Source organism: Agelaius tricolor, unplaced genomic scaffold (assembly GCF_023055355.1).
Source record: "Agelaius tricolor isolate 1412-34295 unplaced genomic scaffold, bAgeTri1.0.p SCAF_1, whole genome shotgun sequence".
Lineage (NCBI taxonomy): Eukaryota > Metazoa > Chordata > Aves > Passeriformes > Icteridae > Agelaius > Agelaius tricolor.
The window spans coordinates 42,747,179-42,772,668 of NW_027269261.1; the positions used below are offsets into that span (position 1 = coordinate 42,747,179).

A 25,490-nucleotide genomic window follows, 5' to 3' on the forward strand; every position below is an offset into this window, starting at 1 on the left:
TACATACAGCTGAGGAAGTCAGAGAGCCAAAGAAATTCTGTTTTAGTTTAAAATCAGAAAGTCAAAATGGGATGAGACAGAGAAATCAGATTTCAACACCTCTCCTCTACCAAATCAGTTGATCCAAACTGTGCTTGCTTGAATTGAGTAAGAAAAATAAATTTGTAACACATAATGGAGTTCCTTAGAGAGTTTTTTATCTATGAAAATATATGTATTTAGGTAAGGGACTACATGGAAGTAAACTCTCCTAAAGAGCTCTCATGTCAAATTTACTCATTATTGAAAATGATAAAACTCTTTTGTATCAAAGGATCATGGTGGATGACACTTGTGATGCATAATCATCAGCTTTGAATGAAGCTTTGAACAATCAAGGTAGTTTTCAGCAAGCTGGTTTCTTAAGGAATAATGCAGATTCATTCAAGACAAAACTTTTTGCAGGAAAGTGTCAGTTCTGACATTTATTTTTACCCTTAAAAATTTCAAATTGATAAAAAAAAGTTTCAATGAAAGTATTTTTCTAATTACAGCATATTTCTATTATGTTTAAAGAATTTCCCCCTGTTGAAACACTTGTTTATTACTCCATGGTTTGAGTAACATGAAATTAAAATTGTGTGGAAATATTTCAAAGGTTTTGAAACAAAAAAATTGGCAAAAATGAAATGTCTTTCTTCAATTTCTTTCTTAAAAAGCCCAAAGAGGTAAATAAGCCACCTCCAAAGCCCACCAAATCCCAGGATTTCCCCCTTGGTCTATAGATAAAGTAAGTTCTTTTATTTGTTTTTTTTTTTCCTTAAAAATCTGGGTCAATATATCTGCATTTAGCACATAAGTTTGTTTCAAAACACTGACTAATATTTTTACTGTTTGGTTTTTTTTCCAAAAGACCTTGATTAAGTTGTGAAAGAAACCAACGTCTTAAAGTTCAGCACCACAAGGAGATTACAGATGGTGCATCAAGCCCATGAGAGCCTCTCTAACAGAAGGGAATAGGCCTGTAGTTATGAAAACACGATAAAGGTCTAAAAAATCCTGTGTGAATTCCATAGGCTGTTCTCAGCCCTCCAGCAAAAATTAGCACCGGGGAAATTTCTGCAGCTGAAAGCCTCAAGCCCAGTCTCAAGTTCTATTCTTAAATGTTAACATCTGTGGTTATATTGTATAGTACCTCCAGAAGATCTCTCACTGAATAAATATGATCCATCAATAACATGTTACATTTTATGTTGACCTGCAGCCTCATCTGGGTAATTAGAAGATGAGTTTGTGTCATTCAACCATCTTCTGTTCCAAGGTAGCATCAGGTCACTTCCACCCCCTCGTGCACACTGGCATGTTAAATCCCCACGAACTAGTTATCATCATTTGCATCTCTCTCCTAGAAACAAAAGGTGGCCTGAGGCATGTTCTCCCATTGTTGTTTATTGGTTCAGCATTCTTGGTCCCAAGAATACTAACTTTTAAAATATAGACACTTCAATGGCAAGTATAGATGACAGTGACATATGTGTTCCTGCTATGACCTTCATTTCTCTTAGCTTTAATACAAATTTTAGTCACAACTGAGCAGCTCCACCAGCATTGCAGGGGTAAGAAAGGCATAACCAAGACTGAAACAATCTTCATTTGTAACTGCCCTTCTCACCCTGGCACCTAATGTATGTTTTGTTTTCTATTTGTATTTGTATTCTCAGCATCTTTAGCAAACAACATCTGCATGCAACTGCTTGTGTTGTTAGGAACAGCAAGACAGCAAACACACAACATAGGCTGTCCCTGGGGGTGGAAAGGACTTGCCTCTTCCCGAAGGACCTTGATCCAGCTGCAGCATCCTGGTATTGATTTTTGAGCTGCTGCCTGGGTTTCAATAGGATCAGATAGGATCCTTCCACACTGTCCTTGTGCCAGGGCTTGATTTGGTTTCCTGAGAGCACAGGTATTCCCCACCTCCCTGGACTGTCCTCAGAAGACGGATGATCCATGCCTGCACAATGACAGTGCAGTAACAAAATGGCCTCTCAACTCCCTCACTTTCCTCTGGATAATTTGTTACTGTCCTTGTCTGTTTAGCGATGAATTTTATAGTGGCAGCTGATTCTTTCTAGCTTAATAATGCAGCCAAGCTGCTTTCTGACATTATCCCAACATAATCACTATAATTCTTTCTGTTTCCAATATAGGTCAAGTTCTCCCTGATTCAATAAAACACTATTTTTTAGTAAGCATCATTCATCTTAGGGTGTATTAGTCTGTTTCATTTTGGTAATTGGTCTCTATAAGTTTTTGTTTGCTCTTTCACATTTTCCTGGCTCCTTAATTATCTAATCACCTTATGGATTATTAAGAAGCTGAATCCTGTTAAATAAGGTGACCATAGGCAGAAATTTCTTTGCAGTTTAATTTCCATTCTTTCAGGATTCAGAATTCTTGGAGCTGAGCAAAGAAGTGAGTTCTGATTTTCAATTATAGGCATAGAAAAGAACAGGAAATAAAGGCTCTCGTTGTATTCAAATCTGAAATTGAATAGAAGTGAAAATAATTTTAAAAATAAATGGACTAACAGAGACGGTGTAGAGGGCACGGGGACTGGATATTTTATTCTATGGCATATGATAACTTTTCAAATGTGGAAAGCATCAGCAATGTTGGAGAGGGGAACAGACAAATGTATATTTATTATTAGATGTATCTGAGCCCAGTCTCCAAAATGACAGAGGTGCAAGTCAAAGTGATTTGCAATGAACATATTAAAAATAAATACTAACCAGTTTTGTGACTATAAGTGGCTTTAGCCTAGAAGGGGCCTCTCAGCCACAGGCAGAGGCTCCCCAGCAGATGAGGATCCTACATGTAAAGACTTGGTTCCCAAGAAGCAGTTTTTCAGAAAGTTCCAAATATTTGTGGAAAGAATACATGATAAAAATTGTCCTGGTCTTCAGTATCTTTTGAAGCATAGTAAAAAGCTGCAAATGAAGTTATATTTTCTATTAAAAAAAAAATTGCTTATATAATAAAAGCTTAAATTCTGAATTTAAAATTTTTATATATTAAATACTTTATTCTGATTCTACTGAAACACTTAATAAAGTCTAAACATAAAATATAGATATATTAATACATGTACTGATAAATGTAATATATTATTAATATTTTAATGTGTCAAAATTATTTGAATGAAAACAATGCAACCTAAATTAATTTATTAAAACAAGACAAACACAAGACATTTATGTCTGTTCTCTATTATACATGTGAAAAAACCGGGCATATTTCTGTGAAATATGGGGAGAAGAAATCTCATTTTTTGGGAAAATGGATATATAGATAGTTTTGCAGCCCCATTTCCAGCAGACATTTTTAAAAACCACTCTGCTTACGGTCTGATAACAGTAAGTTATCAGAAAGTTTAGCTTATACTGTACAAACAGATGAATACTGAAAGTAATCACAAGTAATTATTATATATTATTTATTCTTACTTGTATGCCCAGTGCTCTTATAGCTCTGTAGACCCAGCAGAAAGAGTGGTGCCTTCCCAAGAGGGTAGCTGGAAGACTTTGATCTGTGACAAGCTTTCTACTCCTTCCAATAAAATAAATATAGAGCAGAGGTCTACGTTCTTATGTTCTGCAGAGAACTGCCAAATGAAATTAATACAGTCCTTGTCTGATTTGACATTTTTTGCTGGGTTGGCCTAGAAGAAACTTTTGCCACACTGAAGAGCAATTCAGGATGATGCTATTTCTTACACTGATTAAGTCTTTGACATGACTTCTTGAGGAATCACGTCTTTTGAAGATAACAATTTTATGTAAGTGTGCTGTGATTTCCAAGTGTATCCACGTGGAAAAAAAGTCAAGCTCCTCAGTATCAGGGACAGCAATTAGGGTTGTGAGCTCCTGGAACAGCAGCCACTAGCTTTTAGTTGACTTAGAAGATGACTGAAGTCAGAATACGAGATGAAGTTGCTGTGCAAGAGGTGATTTTAAAAGTAGTCAAGGCATGATTCAAATAACAAGTGAAGTGGAAACACAACTGTCTTAAGGAAAGGAAAGCATTGAACTTTAGATTTTCCCTAGCATTATATTTTATGCACTCCAATTCGTGGAGGCCCAAGAGACTTCATAATTTCTCCACAGTCTCTGCCTGTGTAGGGGAGCTTCTGCAAGCGTAACGGCCTCTTGATCTGGACACAGACAAAGTCTAACCCCGGGCACTGGAGGAGATGTAGGCAGACTTTTTCTGCACTTTCATTGCCATTTGTAAGTCTGTGCATGTGACTAGTGCTCCAAGGTATCAAAAAGTTTGTCTACAACACCTGTTCAATATGGAAGCTGGCTGGGTTACCAGCACACAGCAGCCCAGTCCAGCTGTCCTGCATGGAGCTCTGCTGGGGCTCAAGCATGTACTGCTGCACCAGAGCAGCCTGGGGCTTCTCAGTGCTTAGGGACAAGAACCACTGACTTGTCTTTATTGTTCTCCCCACAGGGAAAGGGGGCAGGTTGCCAGCAAGACACAGTAGGTTCCTCTTGTAAGATTTTCTGTCTCTGGTGCCCGGGGGACATCATCAGGGGACTGCAAGGGCCATTCCTTATCTCGGTGCGAGACCTCCAGTGAAGTAGTGGGACAAATCAGATGCTTTCCAAACCCTGAGGGAACCTGCTGTAATTCTGCATTTTTCTGGAAAACAGTGTGGTGTTTGCTTTTGTTTGGAAGAAACTGCTTCTTTCCTGTTTATATAAGAGGGCAGAATAAACCAGTTTCCAAAGATGCTATTATTTTCTTCGGTGCTGGTTCCCTTCCCCCATTTAAGTCTGCTTTTAATATGCTTTTTAAAGCCTGCTAAAGAGTACATTTATCACATTTTCCAAATATTCTTTTGTAATTCACTGACTTAGCCATTTTGGAAATTGCTACGTTATGCTAAACATTTATTTTAAGGCAAAGATATATGGAAAAAAAAAGGCCACATTTATTTCCATAAAATTGTTCCTTTTTCTTCAGGCTTCCAAGATCTTTTTCTTTCCTTAGATTGCAAAGTAACCAAGAGTAACTAAAACCAAATCAATTATTTAATTAAAAATAATAAATGAGGAAAAATAAGATTTATAACTAGAGGGAGAAACCTTCCAGCCTTCATTCTGTCTAGTAACAATTTTTACCAAACTAATCAGGCTAACACAGGTGAATTTAGACATTCTTGGGGTGAACAGGGAAATAAAAATACCTCTTTAACCAATGGTCATCTCCTTGTAAGGGACTGAAAGGATCAAACTATTCAGATTGCATAAAGCAAAATGTGCATCATAATCCTATAAAGGCAAGAAAGATGTTAATAATGTTTGGAGCACATGAATTTTCACATGAAATATTCTAAGACAGAGCTGCTGGAAGCCTCTTAAGGCAACAATAGCTGTAAATTCATATATTACTTGTAAATAACCTTGCTGTCAACAAACACAGGGAAAACTTTAATCAAAATAATTATTTTCATCTTTTCACGATTTCAAAAATAACAGAAAGGGAGCTGAGGACATGTCTTCTAGTTTTGCATTTGTTGTTAGTGGAACTGTGTGCTTAATACAGGCAGCAGTGCAATAATCAGAATGAAACTGTTTATCCTACCAGCTGCTGACATTTGCTCCTTGCCTCCCCCATCTTCCTAGCTGCACCTGGGCCCCTCTGATAACTGGTCCCTGGTGTAGTTGTGTGCTGAATAGCTACATCATTTCTTCTCTCACCTTTTCATCTCCTCCTGTCTCAAATGAAATGTCACCATTTTCACAGTGGTAGCATTCTATTATTTTCTGTCCTCATCAAGAATTACAATAAATGCTGTTATTTCTCATTGATAATGTCTACTTCATCCAAATGTGAAAAGAGAAGTTGTATAGTCCACATCTTGGTCATCTCTTACCTCTCACTGCAACTTGGTTCTCTGTAGCTTCCTCTCATACACCTACTGTTCTTTCTGAGGAAGAGCTGAGGAAGAAAATTTTGCATTACATGTTTTCCTATGATTGTATGCACCCTTGTTTCCTTTTCCATACTTTTGTCAATGTTTTTGCATGAGATTAAAGCACTTCAGTTCTGAAGTTCTCCACCTCATCATGCTCTAATCAGCAACTATTATCCATGAAAGAGAAACTGATTATTTTTCTGACTAATTCCAGAAAAGCACAGTTCACTATTCAGCATCCATGAAACAGGAAAGCAGAAGGCAAAAATATAGTAAGAAAGGAGTAGAAAATAGAAACATCAATAAGTCCTTGCCAAAGTCTGCAATGCACTCACACCTAGAAAACTTCATTGAGCTTTGATTAATAAATGTTTAAAGGGATCTAGTGAAACTCTAAAATTATAGTTAAATACAAAATTATATAAAATAATATTTTAAAAATATGTAAATGTATAAATTTATGTTTTCCACAGAGAAGATGAATGAGAAATAATTACTGACTTTTTCTCATAGTACAAAAACTGAGGGACATCAAATGAAATGATCAGGTGACAGGTTAAACAAAAATAAATACTTCACAAGCTGTTCTCAAGTTGTGGAATTCATTGCCACAGCATGCTGCAAAGGGCATTGAGAAAGCTGATAGTACAAGTTTGCTCAAAAAGGAATCAGAAAAGGGATTGGAAATAAAGCCTACCAAGACCATTAGACAGAAAGGTATAGTTACATCTGTTCTTGAAAATTCCTAAACATTGTCATTCTTATTTTGCTTCCTTCCCTCTTGGTGGGACTCCTTTTCTTTTCCTCTTCCCCTCTTGAAGGACATCATTCCTACTGTAACCCTCCCATGTCCTTCACCTCTTTCATAGGAATTCCTGGGTATTGATTTGTCTAAAACTATATCTTGATGAGACTTATACTTCTAGTGCATAAGTCTTCTGAAACATCAACTGGTTTTCCTAAGGTTTCATCCCTTTTTAGCATTTGTACACTGCTGAGAATACCTCTAGGGATGAAGAAATGTGACTATCTCTTCCAGCTTCATAATATCATGCCTACATCTCACAGACTTTCTTGTGGTAGCAGAGATCAATATGAAAACAAAAATAGGAGAAAGAGATAAGAGATGGATTGGTGCACTCTACATTCAGCATTGATCAAAGGAATGAGTTTGGCTTCTGAGTTAATGCAGAAAAGGTATGACAGTGAGGGAGATATCTGAAATCCTGACCAGAAGAGCTTTTATTGGAGCGAGGCTCCGTGCTCATGCCAGAGAGGGATGCTTCTGATGGAAGGCACAAAAATATGGCCCAACATCTGTCTGGTGACAGGACATGCATGTGCCAAAGGAGTGTGGCATCTGGCACTCTCTGTCAAGCAGCCTGGTACACCCATCACCCAGTGGCAGCACCAATCTCTGAACTAACAGGATGGGTGTGCACCAGACACCCCAAGCCGGCTGTCACTGTTGGAACTACTCATCCAGCCAGCAGCTGGCTCTCAGCTGTGCCTCAAGTGTCTTTCTGAGAGAATGTGGCAGAGCCTTTGTGAAGGAAAAAGGGGCATAGATAAGGTGGATTTTGTCAGTGTCTCATGGGATCCAGGCTGCAAGCCTGTATTTTTGTGCTGCTTCCCATTCTGCACACCAGGCAGAGGAGAGCACTGACAAATGGAGGCTTCCCCAACACATTCAGTATAAATCTTACAGCCAGATAAGGCTAATAGGGCTGAATATTATTGAATCACTGTTACTACCCCAGATTATCTGGCCTACCCTATTGATTGATCTCAGTACCTGCTGCAAACACATATCCTCATGAACAAGCAATCATTTACTGACATGGCAAATTATAAACACATTTAAGTGATTAAGAAATAGGCAGATTTTCCTTAATATATGAGTACATCCGTGCCAGATTCTTTTTGGTGGTGCTCTGAGACAGATTAAGAGCAGTGGCCATAATCTAAATCACAAGAAGTTTCAATTTAAAATGAAGAAGTAGTTCTTTACATTGAGGGTAGCAGAGCACTGGAACAGATTGCCCAGGGAGATCCTGGAGTCTCTCTCTCTGCAGATATTCAAAACCCACCTGGATCTGTTCCTGTGTCACCTGCTTGAGGTGACCATGCCTTGGCAGGGGGGTTAGACTGGATGATCTCCAGAGCTCCTTTCCATCCCTAACTGGAATCACTATTCTGTGATTCCATGACTTTCCACAATTACAGAAATTCATTAGTATGCCCTTACTTCTAAAGAAGTGCATATATACAGTCAGCTATTTTGCAACAGTCTTTACTTACTATTTTCTCTCAGTAGAATCAATGTCTCTTTACTTAAACCACCAGACCAAAGGTGCCCAGTACTGAACACATCTGTTTAACAAGCTTTGTAAGATAAATCTTGCAGAATACATATTTGGAAGCACATTTTCAAGACAGCTAAATGCTCAAGTTTTTCTTTTAGATTTCAGTGTGCTTTTGTGTATTTCAAGATCAAGGAGATTTATGGGATTTGAGCTTGCTGAACTAGAAGAAAGGGGAGAGTGTTACAGCCAACAGCTGACAATTTGACCTCAGCTCATCTTTGTAGAGTCTCTGCTTGGAAAAAAAGGAGTTGAAATTAAACAAAGATGGTTTAAAAGTATAAATCCAGCTACTTTCATCATACAGTATATTTGGGGCTATGAAATGACTGAACATTCAAAAATAAGCCTAGTAAGTGTCCTTGGAAAATAATTATATCAAATTATTAATATACATTAAATAAATTGGTTTGACTTGTACTGCAGCTGCCTGCAGCAAATACCTACTTTACTAAGAAGTTCAAGGCTCCAGAGTAATATAATTTACATACCAGTCTTTAAGTACTGCTAAGACTAATTGTCTTTGGGAGAGGGATGTAATACTCAGTGTGTTCCTGAGGCATCACCTTGTTAGTAGGTGCTGAAGTAGTTGAAGATATCCAGGATGCAAAAGTGGATGGGAAGATTTCCTGGAGAAGACAGTTGTCAGACACCTAGTAGCAGTAACTGAGGATGGGAAGAAGTTTTGAACAAGATTTTGCCTTCTTTCTAGAAGGCAAAGACATGGGTTACATAGGAAAATGGAGCCCCAGGAATGACAGGTACAGAGTTACCCAGGGACATTGCTTGGTGTGTCAATGGCTGCTCAGACCATGCCTGGAATTGCAGTACAGCTTGAGAAGGAAGGCTGAGTTGACAGAGCAGCATGATTTCCCTCTTTAATGAGTAAGGAATCACAGTCAAAAGAGAATGTTCCCTCTGCAATCGTAGCAATTCACTAATAAGGATGACCAGAGGGGAAATCAAGCCATGCAACTTTTTTTTAAGAGTAATTACTATAAATCCAAAAACCTACAAGATATTTTTTGTTCATATAAGTCAGTCAGTTCCTGATTCCTCATTGCTTCACAAACACACACCAGGGAGTGTTATTAATTTGTGATTTTTTTTCTATATTTTGAGCATGGCAGGGGGAAGAGGATTAAAAAAAAACCCCAACAAAACCAAAGAGAAAAAGCAAGCCACCACAGGAAAAGACTCCTAAAATCAAATGTCCTACCAGGGAAACCTTACAAGGATGATGAAGTCCATGAGCCTATTTTTAGCTAAAAAAACCCCACTGGTCCTGATGAGACAGGTGGACCAAATGGGAGACAAACCAATTCAGGGCTGTGTGTAAAGGAAATGCAGGGGACCAGTGTGTGTCCTCAGCCTTCAGTCAGCAAAGAAACCTCTCATCTATGAAAGCACATTTCCCAGACAATAGTTGTGCAAAATGGAGACCATGAAGGAAAATGCAACTGTTGTATAAATCAGGACAATAACACCATATTTCCTTAAGCTGTTTGTGCAATCTCCTCCAGGGACTTATCTCACACATAAAACATTTTGAAAAGGCAGGTGGCCCAAGTGAGGAAAAGTTAAACAGACATTGCAGTGCACAAATGAACAGTTTGACAGCAAGCAGCTGCAGTATTTTGTGTAATATCTATCTTAAGCTTCAATAACTCATCTGGCATTCAGAAGTCTTTCTCTTTTATACTAGACTCCATGTTACAGACTAACTTTGAAAAAGTAATAATTAAGTACCTGTCAAATATCACTGTCTCTCAAAAATTTAGTAAACCCTTTACTCACTGTGGTTTTTCATCTGCTTCATGAAATTAAACAGACTAGGACATGACACATGAAGCACAGATAGATTTATAGTGTTAGCTGAATTTCCATGAACATTCTGCTGCTTTCAGCAGACATAGCCTTGCAAAAAAAAAAAACAAAAACAAAAAAAACAACTCAGTAAAACTGTGCTCACCTAGCAGAATTTTTTTCTGCATATATATAAAAAAGAACATGAAAAAAGCTGTGTGTTCGTTGTCCCTTTTTGGAGAAAGCAGACAATGGGGAAGGCTGATACCCTGATGTCATAGATGCCCAATGTGTTCTGCCTGATTTTTGTAGATTTCTGATAGCTGGACAATGCTCTGATGGAAAAATTATGGTAAATCTCTAGACAAACTACAGCTTGAGTGTTTGACCAGTGACAGAATAAGCACAAAGACAGAATTGATCTCTTCAAGTAGTCTCTGATGATTTAAGAAGAGCAATCCCCAAGCTAAGCACTAGGAGACTTTCCAAAGGCCTGAGAAATGGACTGCTCTGCCATGAAGCCTCAGTGAGCAGGAAGTAGCTTCCCAGTGTGGGTACAATGAGCTGCAATAAACTGAGAAACAAGCAGAAACAGTGGCTTTACAGCTCTTATATTGGATTTGACCTCTAGGTTGTTACTGTCAGGAAGAAGAAATGCAGCAGCAGGGGCATTGCCAGCAGCTCTCTGCAATGGTGATCCATTCATTGATCCACCAGGTAGCAATGGCATGACACACATGGAAGGGCAGCTTTCATGACACACATGGAAGAGCAGTCTTCTGGCTCCAGGTTGCTGCATCTGTTCACCAACACTGCTTTAATGCCTCTTGGACCACATCATTTCTGTGCAAAAAAAAAAAGGGCTCAAATAGGATTCCATCACGTAACAGTGCTCTGACATTTTCTTAAGTCAGTTGGAACAGGCTTTTTAAGTAAAATGTTACGCTTCTTTTGAAATGTAATCAACCCAACACACAACAAGGTCGCCGAATGATGAAAAAATATGGGAGTATGTCAGGGCATGCCCATCTGAATGAAAGTAACAGTCATTAACCAAACTGCCTAAGCTACAATAACAACAAAGGGAGAATGTAAATCTGACGTAAAAGCCAATTGTATTATTTCTTTTGGTTTTGTAAAACTATTTTCAGCATTACTTAGTGGGAACTTCTGAAAATGCATTTCAATTAATAATTTTCTCCATCATGCAGTACCAAAAAATCTGATTTTTATCTTGACAACACTCTTTGGAAATATTCCTCTTTTGAATCCTGACTGCATATTTGGAGAAAAACTGGCATGCAAATAAAGCCATTTCTGACAGAAGTTCACAAATATTTTTTCCAGATGTCTTTTAAATATCCTATTTCCAACAACATTGCAAGCTATTTAGAGACCTCAGCTCCTGGAATTGGTAGTTTTCAGTGGTGCATCTCAGAACAGAAATTCCGAGTGTGCTGAGCCAGCAGCCAGTTCCATGCCCTGAAAGGACCACCTGATGGGCCAAATCCTGAGAGCTGGGAAGTGTTTGTACATTTCATTCACTGCTGCAGCTGTTCAATTACCCTCAAGAGCAAAACCCACTTATTTTGTGATGGTTGAACATTCAGCCTTTGCTTGGAAAAAGAAATTATCTCCCGTGGGGGGGCAGATGTCAAACAGAAGGTTTTTTTGAGATTAACAATTATTTTTATTAATGAAAATAATCTGTCACTCTTCTTCCCTGCTCCCTTTTACATTTTCAGTTTTGCCCTCTTTTATGATCAAAGTTTGACTTCTGAAAGACTTCTTTTGCTACAGCTAATTGAGACCTCATCTATTTCATGTTTGCACTGATTGAACAGAGTGGGTAAACTCTCCTAATTTAGTGGTGACTAACAGACATCTGCCACAGTCTATGACTAACATTACTCTGTTTTTGTGGGAAGATGTGATTCCATTTCAGATCCTTAAGCGATTCAAATCATCCTATAGAGATGATATTTTGACTTTTCAGTCTTTTTTTTCCACTCCAGAAAGAAACTGAATCCCTTAAAAAATGTGATGAAGGGAGTTGCTTTTAACCAAAACTTAAATGAATCTATTTAGTGTCTGATGAAATGCAACAGAGCATGAGTCTAAACTCACTTTGCTAACCTGTACTGCTTTGCAAGGACTACCTATTTCAATAGGATTAAAATTGTCTAACAAATTACTAGAACAAAAAAAAGGAAAGAAACCATCTCTTATGAGAAGGTTTAGCACAAGTTATTGATGGGTTGGAGCCTATTTAGATAAAGCTAATCAATGCATCTTGGCAACTGCCAGATGGGGTACTGTATTTCCTGGTGGTTTTAAAGGGCATTTTAGAAAAACATGCTAGAAATCAGAACGCACTTCCCCATAGAAAAATAAAGTGATGGTAGATAATAAACAACTTGAGGAACGGGTTTTGGGCACTATAGCTCATCTACCTACTCATGGGTCTCCAAGAAGAGGTCTTCAAAATGTTATTGCAGATTTGGGGCCTCTTTTCAATAACATCGCATCCTAATTTTATTATATTATTATTCTAAACATTAATGTATTAACAATAATAATAATAATAATAATAATAATAATAATAATAATAATAATAGTGTAATTTAAAATTAAACATCAATTATTAAATATTTATTGTAGAAGATGAATGTTTGCACTATTTAACGGTTTTACCACTTCTGTGCTGGAAAAGTAAATTAACAAGCTGATGCTCAGAAAGAATGAGCTCATTCTGCAGCTGAAGAGCCCTCTAGTCTGAGCTGCAATGACAGTGTAATCTGTGGAGGAAATAGACAGAATACGGCCGTACCCATGCACCCAGGCAGGCACCTGACTTGGCACCTGAGGCATCCTTCAAGAAAAATCTCAAGAAAGCAAACTGGGGAATCTGCAGACCAGTGGTGATAAAGCAAGGGTGGCCATGGCAAAGCAAATACTATGCATAACAGCAAACTAGGAACCAGCCTGGCTGGGATCCCATTTTCTGATCAATTCCTTCATGCGTTTCCACAACACGGCTTTCCCTGAAAATCCTATTATGTTTTTACTGAGCTAATGAACAAATACAGGATAGGATATGAAATTATAATTTGCAGCAAACAGGGTTGTAGATGGTAGAAATTCAGGTAACGTTGCATGTGTGATTTGCATGATAAGGAGTGTTCTCTCAGACCTGACTGTGAGTAGTAGGTCGCAAGGAGCTAAGTTCCTGTCTCTAACTTTGGGCATCAAGCCCTGCAAACTTCATAATCCTGTAGCATGCTTTAATAGAATTAACTAGCTAAACAGAGAGCCTCCAGATGGTTCCACACTACCAGTCCCAGGGGCTTTCTAGGTTTAGCTCCCATGATGATCAAAAGTTAAACCTGATCTGCACTGCAGGGGGATGCAGGCTGTTGTAGAGCATTGGCTTAAGGACTGCAGCCTTTAACAGGGCTCCCCTGAGGCTCTGCCTGACTGTGCATGGGGTCAGCCCTTCCAACAGTGCATTTCAAAACTGCATGGTTTTCAATGGAAAAGCAGGTGTAGCCCTACAGCACTCTGATTTTTGAGTGACAGCACTGCTCTGCTCTGGCCTACTACATTTAGCTTCTCCCACACCCCCACCACAGAGGAAGGAAGGGTTTTTGCAGACCATTGCAGAACACCCTATGGACCCTCCATAAATTATTGATTAAACTGCTGATTTTCCATGCATGCATGAACCACACACCTTATCTATCCCTTTGGAGCTTAGGTGAGTCCTGTTCATAGTACAGCTTTTGCTAAAAATATACTGGGCATGCACAAAAATGTGGTTTCCAAAGGCTTTTAATCTCAAAATCAAATTTTTTTCATCACTGAAGCACTGAAATTTCTCTCCTAAATTTTAAATTTCAGTGCACTTTTGCTTCAGTATTAGAAGAGTCAAAAATCGTCTCTCCCTCTCATACTATAAGAACAAAACATATTTGTTCCATTTCTCTCATGTGAAAACAGCAGCTTGCTTTATTCCTGTATTCCTTTATTTGGGTCAATGCCATACTTAGGAAATGTTAAACATCAATCCAAGAAATACAGGGTTCAAACAACACAAAGCAATCAGAAAACAGAAAGCAAAAAAGAAATACTTAGACAAGCATTTTATTGTATTCATCATGCCATGTGCTGTAAATACTTAATGAATCTAAAAGAAAAAAACCACAACCCACATGTATTATCAGTGTTGCTTCCAACAGGAGAGTTGCAGGGTGGATGAGAAAGAGCTCCACAACAGCCTGCATGGAGCAGTGGATTTTGCAGGGCAGGACAGTGGCAGATCAATCCCTATTGAGCTGCTTTTCCCTGTGCCATGCAGCAAGACATGGAACAGAAGCCTTTGTGGAGGGTGTGCAGAGCACGGTAACAGGACAGGCTGTGGTCATAGACATTTCTTCCCTGCAAAGTAGGGACACCAAATGGCCGTGTACTTGAGAACCAGACTAATCCATGATCTCTGCCAGGGATGGGACACTCCCTCCCTATCCTCTTCTCAGGGGTTGGGAGGAAACAATCCACTGGCTCCAATTCATTATTGTTTTCAGTCTTGATGTAGCTTTTTCCCCAAGTTTTTCTGTTCCTCTGAGGCCATGCAATAACGGAAGAGGGAACTGAAGCCTATTGGCCTCACCCTGGTTAAGCAACTAGACTCTGACTCTACAGACTCCTTTTAGTGGGTGTTGAGATGGAAGACAGTTTGAAATTCAGATTACAGGCTGCACTTTCAGAACAAGGGATTAAAAAAAGAAAAATTTTGTAATCTGATTATATATTATTCCATCTTGGTGTATTTGTGTTATGAAAGGACCAGGCACACACAAGGGCTTGGTGAAATCAGTAGGAAGTGAGGAAGCTTGGGTAGGAGATAGAAATGTCAATATTCTTTTGGATCTAGGCCATGGTTTGAGAGTGTAAATACGGTGGAAGATGGCACAAGACCCTTCCTCAAAGAGTTAACTATGAAAAATAAGTTACTGAGAACTGAGAAACACAAGATTTCCCACTATCATAGTCTTAACCATGAAGATTGTCAGGGTCAGAAGGAGTGTGCAGAAGGAGTCTTTGCTGTTGCAATAAAACCAGAAAACTTCAAGGAAAATAACACCAAACATTTTCTCTGTAGACAAATTAAAAGTGGATCCACAGGTTGCCATGGCTACAAAAGTCCATTTACTCCAGTAGTGTTTTCTAGCAGCTAAACACAAGTTTAAGTGATTCGGGAGAAAACACAGCTATGTTTATAACGTTCCATTAGGTTTATATAATTAGATCTTTCAACTGCAAACCACCCCTGGTGATGGTTTTCTTGACTGTTCATAAATACCCAGTGGACTTATGTAACCATTTTTAGAATCATCCATCATATCTCTGTGCCTCTGCAATCATTTGGGATCAAATGACTACTACCATGTCATACATGGAAATTTTCACAATCCAGAATACTCATTTTGGGTTACAGTAATCCAATCAGCAGCTTCTGTGGATTTTCAGAGGGGTACATATGAAAAGCTGTCTTAGACCATAAGGCAAGCCAAAACCTTAGGCATGCAGCCCTGTGTGGGAGCCTTTATAGTCCTGCCTGAGAAAAGTAATCTTCCCATGCATGCATGAGAGACTAAAGCAGTTTCTCTGCTTGTGGGACAGGCAGAAGAGGGACTTGTCATTGTATAGGCTATGCTGAAAGAGGGGAAATTTCCATCAACAAAACCTGCATGTGTTTGCATGGCAGCAGACTCCATCATTAAAATGTCATGTTGGATTGGTAGATTAAAGAGTTAGTCCCACCTCTCTCCATCAATGCAGTGGTCTCCTCCCAGAGCTCTTGTGTACATCACTCTCTTAAAAAATGAAAATTGAAGTTTTGGCCATGAGGTGGGAAGGTTCTGGCAGTGTGCATCAGGCAGCTGGGATGGAAGCCTGTTTTTGGCACAAAGCATGCATGAGTTGGGAGACATTGTCCTTGCTGCAACCAGCAGCTAGAGAGGGCTGTGTGGGTTTCCTTGGTCTCTGGACAGTTCCCATCTGTTCTTTTACTGGCAGCCCATTCTGAAAAACCTTCTCTTTCTGTCCTGTGCTTTGGAGCAGTCCTTCCAGCTGTTGTGTTTCACAAAAAAGAATCAGCAGATCTGAAGACATTTGACATTTGAGACATGGATGGTGTCCATCCATGGACACTTCCATAGAACCTGGATGCCAAGGTAAATTCTACATCACCTAAATGGACACCTCCATTCTTGTAAAAATCAAAAGTTTCTTTCAATGTCCCTACTACAAAGAACATGTCAACATATTTAAAGTGGCTTTTTTCAGTCTTAAAAACCATTGTGTGAGAAGTTCAACAAAGGTAATTCCTAATTTTTTTGTTTTGTGAGAACAGCTATAAAACAGACAACATTTGTGAAGAAGAGTCTGTGGCTTTCTACATGCCAACCAAGCAAAGAGGATTCATGAGGTTCAAGATAGTCACTCATCATTACCAGCAAGAAAGATTCTTATGATATCGAATCATGCCTTCCCATCACAGTATTCTGAAGACACAGGGTGGCATGGATCAATTAAAAAGATAGCTTGGCCTATAGAGCTATGATTTCTGGTGACCAGTGAGATGAAATGAAGACAGTGCAATGCTCAAGTCACAGGCTAAGTTGGCTGAGTTTGCAATTAAAAAAGTTTGTAGTTTGTATATAAACTTACAGATTTTTTTAATATAATCAGTAAGAAAGTTTTGACATTTTTGAAAGTAGAAATGCAACTCAAATCTCATCCCTCAAAATACACTGGGCCTTCCTGTTTACCTAAGGAGGCAGAAGATGGATTTTTTTCTCTGGATTTGCCTGTATACATTATATAGAACTTTAAAGTTTTAATGAAGTTATTGCAACTTTAAAATATCTGAAGAGAACATAAGGTTGGTCTTTTAAATACCTACACATTCCAGCTTTTATAATTTTTCATGTTGTGCTAGAGTCCTTGAGAATCATCAGAAGGTCATTAATCTTCCTTTCCTAAAGACAGAAACATTCAGTGTTATAAAATTTGTTAAATCTGCAGCACTAACAGATCTTCAGACCAACCTGCACTGAAATTTTGCATCAAAAATTGCAAATAATAAGCTGCACAAAACCCCTCCACCCCCCTAAATCTGATTACTGTTTATTTTGAAAGCAGTGCTGTGAGAGGGTAGGTTCAATAGCTGCTATTGCTGTTGACAAGGACTGTCGTCCTAATAAGTGTTTGTACAGTAACCAGCACAGTGGCATGCCCAATAGCAAATAATAAACCTTGATCAGGGATTTCAAACATTCCTGTAACATCAGAGAGACCATTCTGACTGCTGCACAACCAGGGGCATAAGCTGCTGTACAAAATCCTTAGATTACTCCAGGGATGTTTTGGAATCATGTTTAACTAACCCAGTCAGGGCACGAGTGTTTTCACTTCTCTCGTTTTTCTTGTGCCATGATATTGCTTTTTAATCGGTGGTGATTTTGGAAGAATGGTTACTTCACTCTGTGCTCACTTGAGAAACCAAAGGATGCACTGGAGGCACTGAGCCCGACACCGGCAGAGAGCTGGACAGGCATGTGTGTGTCCCCAAGGCCAGCCAAAGTCTGCACGGAGCCCCAGCCGGGTGGCAGGGCCGGCCAGGTGCCAGGTGTCTCACAGCCCGCGCTCCAGCGCCTTCCCCACTTTTCTTCACGGGCTGCCCCAGCGCTGGAGCTCGGTGTCCTGCTTTGGGGCAGCGACATGACGGTCCCCACTGCACACGCTGCCCTGCATGACGAGCTGTGTGGCCCCGGCCAGGCTGTCGGGGCTCGTACCCAGCGGGTTAACACCTCGGCGCTCTTCTCCAGCTCTCTCGGAGCCTTTCTCCGTGTCCCCGCACGGCGGGCGCTACTGAGGGACCCGCAGGCACCGAGGCCAGCGCTCCTGCCTCTGTCCTGCGCCGCTTCAGCACCGCGGCGGCGAACAGCTCCGGCCAGGATCGGGGGCCGGGATCGGGGGCCAGGATCGGGGGCCGGGATTGGGGGCCGGGACCAGAGGCGGGATGGGGGCCGGCACCAAGAGCCAGGATCGGGGCCAGGACGGGGAGCTGGAGCGGCGCTGGGCTTAGAGACTCCCTCCCGGCGTCGGGGCGCAGCGACGGTCCCGCGGCAGCCGGCGCTGTGGTTTTAAATGGGCGGAGCGGAGGCGGGCGGGGGGCGGGCGGGGGGCGGCCCGCGCTGGCCCGCGGCGCCCATATAACCCCACCTCCCGAGCGCGGAGTGCCGCGGCAATTGGCTGGATGTGGTACTTGGAGATGTTGAGCTGGCTCCTTCCCCCCATGTCCCTGCACACACACAGGGGCGGGTGGTGCGGGCGGGAGCGGGAGGCAGGGCTCAGCCCCGGTGGCGGCGGCGGTGAGGCTTCCCCTACTCGCTGCCTGCCCGCCGCCGTGCCCGAGCCGCTCCTGCTGCTGGGCTGCTGCCTGCGGCCGCAGGACCCGGCCGAGCCGGGCCGAGGGGAGCGCGGGCGGCTGCTGGCGGCGGCCGAGATGATGGCGGAGGGCGGCGGCGGGCCGGCGCGCAGGAAGGCGCTATCGCTGCTGGAGGCGGCCCGATCCCGCTACGAGAGCCTGCAGATCTCCGACGACGTCTTCGGGGAGTCGGGCCAGGACAGCAGCGGGAACCCCTTCTACAGCACCTCGGCCGACTCCCGCTCCGCCGCCTCTTCCCAGGACGAGGACGACGACGAGGAAGACCAGGGGCGCCTGGCGGTGTCGAGCCCGCGGAGCAGGGCGGCCCGGCGCCGCGCTCCCCGGGCGGCGGCCACCCCGGCGGAGCGGCGGCGGCAGCGGCAGGTCTGCGGCGGCAGCGCCGTCCCGGGCGGCCCCGGCCCTATGGAGGAGGAGGAGGAGGAAGCCGAGAGGGGGGGATGGACGCGGTCGCTGCGAGACGTCCCACCCCCTCACTTCAAGGATGGCAGCGGTACGAGGAGAGCGGGCTGCCGGGGCCGGGGGCGGCGGGCCCGGGCGGCCGTGGGGATGCAGCGGGGGGTGCGCGGAGCGGCGCAGCCACGGGAGAGAAACCCGTACACGGGCCCGGCTGCTGCTTGGGCTGCTGCCCGGCACCGGGCCTCGCGGGGAGAGCACGGCCGGTGCCCCCCGCCTGCCCGGCCCCTTCCCGGGAGCGGCCCCGCTGTTCGGCCGCTGGTGCCCGGGGCCGGGCGCGCCGGTGCTGGAGAGCCCGGCCGAGGCGGTGAGCGGGAGGGAGAGGAGAGGCCGCGTGTGCTTAGTCACAGGCATCCCCTCCCGGCGGGGCTGTGGCCGTGCCCCGAGCGCCGGCAGCGCAGGGCGCCCCGCGGGATGAGGACAGGCGCTGCCCCGAGCAGGGTGGGTGTCCGGGCCCCGCCGTGGCTCCGCTCCGATGTGCGGCTGGCTCCTCGTCCCCACTCACGGCTGGGGAAAGCCGCGGGTCACCTGCCCTGCGCTGTGCACTAGGGCTCTGGGATTGGGACTGGGATTCCCCCTGGCTGCAAGGTTTTCTATGCAGCCGTCCCTAAACTTAACCCTCCTTGCGTGGCTTTTGGCCAGAGGAAATACCAAGAGAGTGGTGAAATGACACAGCGCGACCTACAGCAGCAGTGCACGGCACGGAGATCTCCGTGGAGTGGCTTGTGTGGCAACTTAGAACCCTGGTTTGCCGAGGGAGCCATTATAACATATATAATACATCTGCAGGCCTCGGCAGCCAAGTTGACCATGTAGCAAGGCATTGCAAGAACAGGGTAATGGTTATGAAAAGCTGGGATGTGAAATTCAACATGTGCAACTCAGAACAGGATAGGGTGATTGCCTGTGCTAAGGTTGCTTGTCTTTTCTTTTTTTCAGTAGTGTTTTATTCCTTCATTTGGCTGTTAAAAGTAAATGCCAAAGAGTGCTGCTGCACTCAGTGTAGTGTGCTGAAATTTGTGCAGTGAGGTAGGCAGGAACCTATCTGAGGAAGCAGCTTTGGATGGTTCGGGAGGAAGGTGGAGCTAGCACTGGAGCCCAGAGAAAGTTCAGTTGTGCTTCTGACAAATGTGCAAATAGGAGCTGTGTTTGCCTCTGTAAATAGCTGAACCTTGTAAAATGCTTTAAAAAATCACTGTTATGTGCCTCTGTAAAAAAATTCCTGAGTTCTATTGAAGGTTCTTATTCATAAGCATACCTAGGATGACATTCTGGACTATAAGCTTCATGATGTGATGATATTTCAGCATTGATTATCATTTAGTTTATCTGCCTTTGATGGCTTATTCCTTCATATCATTGCTTTATAGTAATATCCTTTTTAACACAGGCAAAACTGGGATTAGTGCTTTAATACTGGTTTGGAAAGGAATTGGATGACCTGTTAATTCAGGAATTCATATTTCCTTTGAACTGAAGGAGTCAGATTTATGGTTGACGGGAACAATGAAGATGTCCCTTGAGGAAGGTGTATAGATATTGCTGTAAATATTTCCTCCCACTAATAGACGCAGAAAAGGTTTCTTCTGCCCTTTAGTTGTGTTGATTGTGATGATGATGATAGATGCTGCATGCTCTTCATTGAATGGTGATTTGGTTTGGCAGAAGTTCAGGTAGTGTCATGCTTGGATATGTGGGAAACATGAACTATCTGTGATATTTTTATTTTTGACTATTCAAATTCCAACTTGTGGAAACTACTGCATTGTATATAACTGGGATCTTATAAATCTGCTCTGTACATTGACTGGCTTTAGGCCTTGCAGATACCATCATCAGAGTCATGCTGAATGTACTTGTGCTGGCACCGTTGTTGCTTCATTGGACACCATTCTGACACAAAAGTTTGTATCTATACTTGTTGAGGAAAAGGTCTCCACTGAGGTGCCTTGCGGTGACAGGATGTCTTTCAGCCCCTTATGCAATACAAGCAAGAAATACAGGGTTAGAGCACCAAGAAAACTGTATTCTCAGTTGAAATGTGTTGGATGTAAGATCATTTCTTTCTAGGTTCTGATATTAAAAGGAATAAGTTTACATGAGACCAAGATAAAAATTACCTTTGGTTAGCACCAAAACTTTAGAGTTTAGAGCATGGCCTTTTGGTCAAAATCTCAAGGTTTGCTTAGGGCAAGTACTTGACATCATCTCACGCCAGGAGACAAATATCTCATGAGACTTCAGCTTCATTGATGCTGGAGATAAATTCTCAAATCAGACCAGGGTCAAACCTGGTGTCAAGCTCTTTGGTTTGGGAGACTGCCCCTTCATGAAAGGGATTGTGTGGAGGAGAAAAACGTTTGAGTTAGTTATTGAGTGAGCTAAAGCTCCCAATAGAAAAAATAAAGAGCCACTTGTAAAGCTTGTGGTCTTTTTAACTACAAGTAGAAAATACTATCACTTCCCTTTTTTCTTTTTAATAGATTGCTTACTACTGCTTTTGCCTTCCCAGCCTGAATATTAAACTTAGGTCTTTAAAAAGCATTGCATCCATCCCTAGAATTAATCTTGAGCACAGACAGGCTAACTGATACTTCATCCCAGAAATACACTCAAGACCCAGATGTGCTGGAAGCTGCTGGCAGTGTGTTAGATGGTTGAGTATGTCCTCAGTTTGCAGTCAGTCACTGCACCTGTGTGTGGTGATGCTGCCTTGCTTGTGGGCAGGTTCTGACAAACTGGGAAAGGTCTGGCTTATCTTCTGTGCCAGGAGATAAGTGACTGGCATAGCTATGCAGCACAGTGCTGTTTCTGTCCCAGATTTTTTGTTTTCTGCCTCTTCTTCAGGGATCTCCACTTCCTGTTGTTCCTTTTCCATTTAATAAAAAGAGTGGGTGCTTAGATTCCCTGGGGGGGAAAAAAAACCACCACAATATTAATAGCTTTAGGTGACTTCCTTTGTTGAAATCCAAAATAGCTGTTAACTTTAACATAGAGGTTAGAACAGATGGCTTGCTGCCACTTTGTTTCCTGTTAAACTATTTTGCAAATCACTCTTTTAGTGGGTGAGAAAATTCTCAACCGTCTGATTTGATACCCTGGTTTTTAAACTGGCAATTTGTAGCCCTGTATAATTCTAATGAAATCAGGTTCAGGAAACAAATGTCTGTCACAAACATCAAGGCAATAATATAAGTTCTGAGGTACTGGGATGTGGTTAATGGGTATGAGGTCTTGGGAAAGTTGCTGAAATGCTTTTCCTTCACAAAGAGAACCTGGCTACAGCAGGTCCATGGTTGTTTAGCATGGTGTTTAAAAAGATGTCATCCATGATCAAATGCTGGATCCAAGCTTTTTGACCTACTTGTAGAGGACAGAAAGAATAAGAGAACAAATTGCTACTGGGATAGGGAAAGCATAATTGAAAAGGAGAGAGAGAGAGAGCAAGCAACTACTATTACAAGCCAGTATATGCCAGTAATTCAAGATAAGCCCTTCATTTCTGGTCACTCCTGCCTCAGACTTAATTGGTGTGCTCTTCCTTTCTTTAGGAGTGGGGTGGCTCTGAGTGGTGCTTTCCCTTGTAAGCTCAGTAATCTTGTCAGGAACTGTTGTGTAATACACAGAGGCACTGTTGCTTCTGCTCTTGGGTTTTTTTGGGGTCTTTGGAGGTAAGAATATCCTGGTATTGCTCAGCTAGATGTTCCTGATTTGGGGTAGCTGGTGTTTTCTTCCTAGGATCTGATGCATCCTGTATCCATGTAGTTCAGCAACCAGAAAATTTGACCTCAGATGTAAGAACACTTCTTACTCTTAGGATGCTATGTTAGAGTTATGTTTTAGGGTGGCAGCAACAGCAGGGAAATCTAAGCAAAAGTTAAGGTTGAAGTCCTCAAAGATAGAAAATGAAGGAAACAGTAGCACTAATTGCCTCTATGTCCTCCAAACCATGTTCTTAAGGCTAGACCTAAGGACAAAATATTAAGAATGTTCCTTGCTGAAGGAGCATAGCAGATCCTCTTCAAGTTGCATTTAGACAGTGAAAATAGCTTTTATGAAAAAGAGTGTTTCTCTGAAGCAATGTGCCATAAGTTGCCATCTTTGAAGAACATGTTGCTGTATAACAATACTCTCAGGAAGAAGCTGCTAAGACCATTTCAACAATCTTGTCACCTTGAAGAAGTTTAAGCAAATATTTAAAGTAGTTTCTAGTATTTCTCTTCCCAAGAGCATGGACAGTCAGATGGGAAGTCAGCATTCTAACAGCAAGGAGCCTGGAGGAAGAGCTCTTGGGTCAGGCTGGGCCATAAAAGAGGGCCATATACATGGTACCACCTAACAGTGCAGGAGCTCTTGGTTCAAATCCTGAATAGAATCTGAAGGCTTTCATCTTACTAGATTGATGTCAATATTTAAAAGTTTTAGAGTAAGAAAAGTATGAATGCTACTTAGTCACTTATGTCAGATTCTGCTTCAGAAATATCTGGCCCAAATTTTCTGACTCTAAGTGGATAAAGTGATGCTGATATGCTTTGTTCTTATTTGTGTCATCAGAGAACTTAGCTGCTTTTGACTTGCATAACCCTGGAAAATATTGGGGGAAAATGCATATTTATATAATCTGTTCTTGCATTCTACGTAGAAGTTACTTATAATGACAGTATCACAACACTTTCAGTGAGATATGATAAATACATCTCAAAGATGTACATTACTACTTTGCAAAGCCTTTATGGGATGATTTAAAGTCTTGAAGTTTTGCTAAATAAGTGAATTGTGCAAAGGCTTAATATCTCATACATCTTACAAAATCTAGATGTGCTTTTCAGGAGGTTTTAATGGCTTTAGAGCACATTTTTCTGCTTCCATAGTCACTGAAGAGAGCAAAGTGCACATGACAGCCTTATTGATTGAAAAATTTAGTGCAGCTTAGCTATCTTGCCATGTTCCCTTGTCTCTTTTGCTCATACCTCTGCCTTAAACATGCATTTGGGGAATAACCTGGTATTTAGATAGACTTTACAGGAAAAAAGAACCAGCACAGTTTTTTCCTCTGCTTTTACAATCTGTTCTAGTCAGTATTTGAGACAGGAAAGTCTGTAAGCACTGCAGGTTAAGGTCTTCTCCATAAACACTTGCCTAGCCTTTTACAGAGAAAAAGCATATTTGCTCCTAGATCTGTTACTGCATAAAATGAATGTTTTCTCCTTGTAGGTACTCTTGGGGTCATTTAAAGTAGATCAGTTCCAACAGCTGCTAATGTCCTTTAGTCCACATCTCAGAAACAGGACAGCAAACAGCTTCCATGTCTGTCTGTATACCTTTAAGTCAGCCTAGAGAGGAAATCAGCCTCTGCTCAGTCTAATGAGGATGCTAATGGTGGAGTTGACTTGCAAACTCTGCATTGACTGCTAGGTCACAGGAAGTTGGCCTGGATGCCCTAGATTTAAAAGAAACTGGAAATGTCTCTTACATGTTAGTGTTCATATAAGAGTTTTGCTTCCCTCCTGTGCTAAAGCTTCAAAAATTTTGGAGTAGATGGATTTAATAGTTTGGAAATACCTTGTATTTCTAAAAGGGAAGGTAATCATGGATACAGTCACACATCCTGACTAGAGGTACTTATCATTGAAATACCTCATTCTTTCAAGTACTGCCAAAAATTGGGCATGTTATTAGAAAACAGAACAGATGGACTCAAAAGGATTGCATGGCTGAGACAAATGCATGAGGATACTATCATTTGACACCTCAGTTCCTTGTAGCAAGGCATTATTTCTAGGAGCTTATCCAAGCTCCCTCTTCATATTCTTTAAAGAACAGGATGTTAACCGGTCACTGGCTCTGTGTGAAAACGAATGAACTGATACCTGAGAAGGTAATTTAAAAATTAAGGCAGAGTTCCTTGATTGACAGACTGCAGGATCATAGGCTTGGAAAGCTCCACAGCTGATTTTGTGTCTGTATAAATTACTCTTGGACTATGTCCTTATTTTCTGTGAAAACAACTGGTATTCATGTAACATGATAGAAAATATGCTTTTGATTGTGCTTTCTTGGATGACATGAGGGATTCACATGACCTGTATTGCCAAACCATACGTGCTGTTAAGGACAAAAAACAAAACCAAGCAGCTTCTCTTCAGCAAGCAATACAAAGCTGTAGCTATGCACCTGAAAACTGGGCAAGTTGAAGTGTAGTCAATGAGGCACACTGTAAGGATGCCAAAATCATGTTGGAGAGGGATACACAGAGGAAGAATACTGTGTTTGTGTCTGTATGGATGGGGGCAATTAACTGCGTGTCAGAAGGAAGATTATTGGACTGACATAAAAGTTACTGTGAGCCCACCAGTGGGCACAAATGAAGGTGTTATTTCTAGTGAAG

At 41.8% G+C, this 25,490-nt stretch overlaps 1 protein-coding gene across 1 annotated transcript in view; it reads left to right on the forward strand.

Moving 5' to 3' along the window:
* The first annotated feature begins 18,429 nt into the window (after positions 1-18,429).
* Positions 18,430-25,490, forward strand: part of PGBD5 (piggyBac transposable element derived 5) — a 68,768-nt gene continuing 61,707 nt past the window's right edge. Inside the window, exon 1 of the mRNA XM_071431571.1 lies at positions 18,430-19,139. Within this exon, the coding sequence (XP_071287672.1) occupies positions 18,458-19,139 (682 nt within the window). The 5' untranslated portion in view covers positions 18,430-18,457. The remainder of the gene's footprint in view (positions 19,140-25,490) is intronic.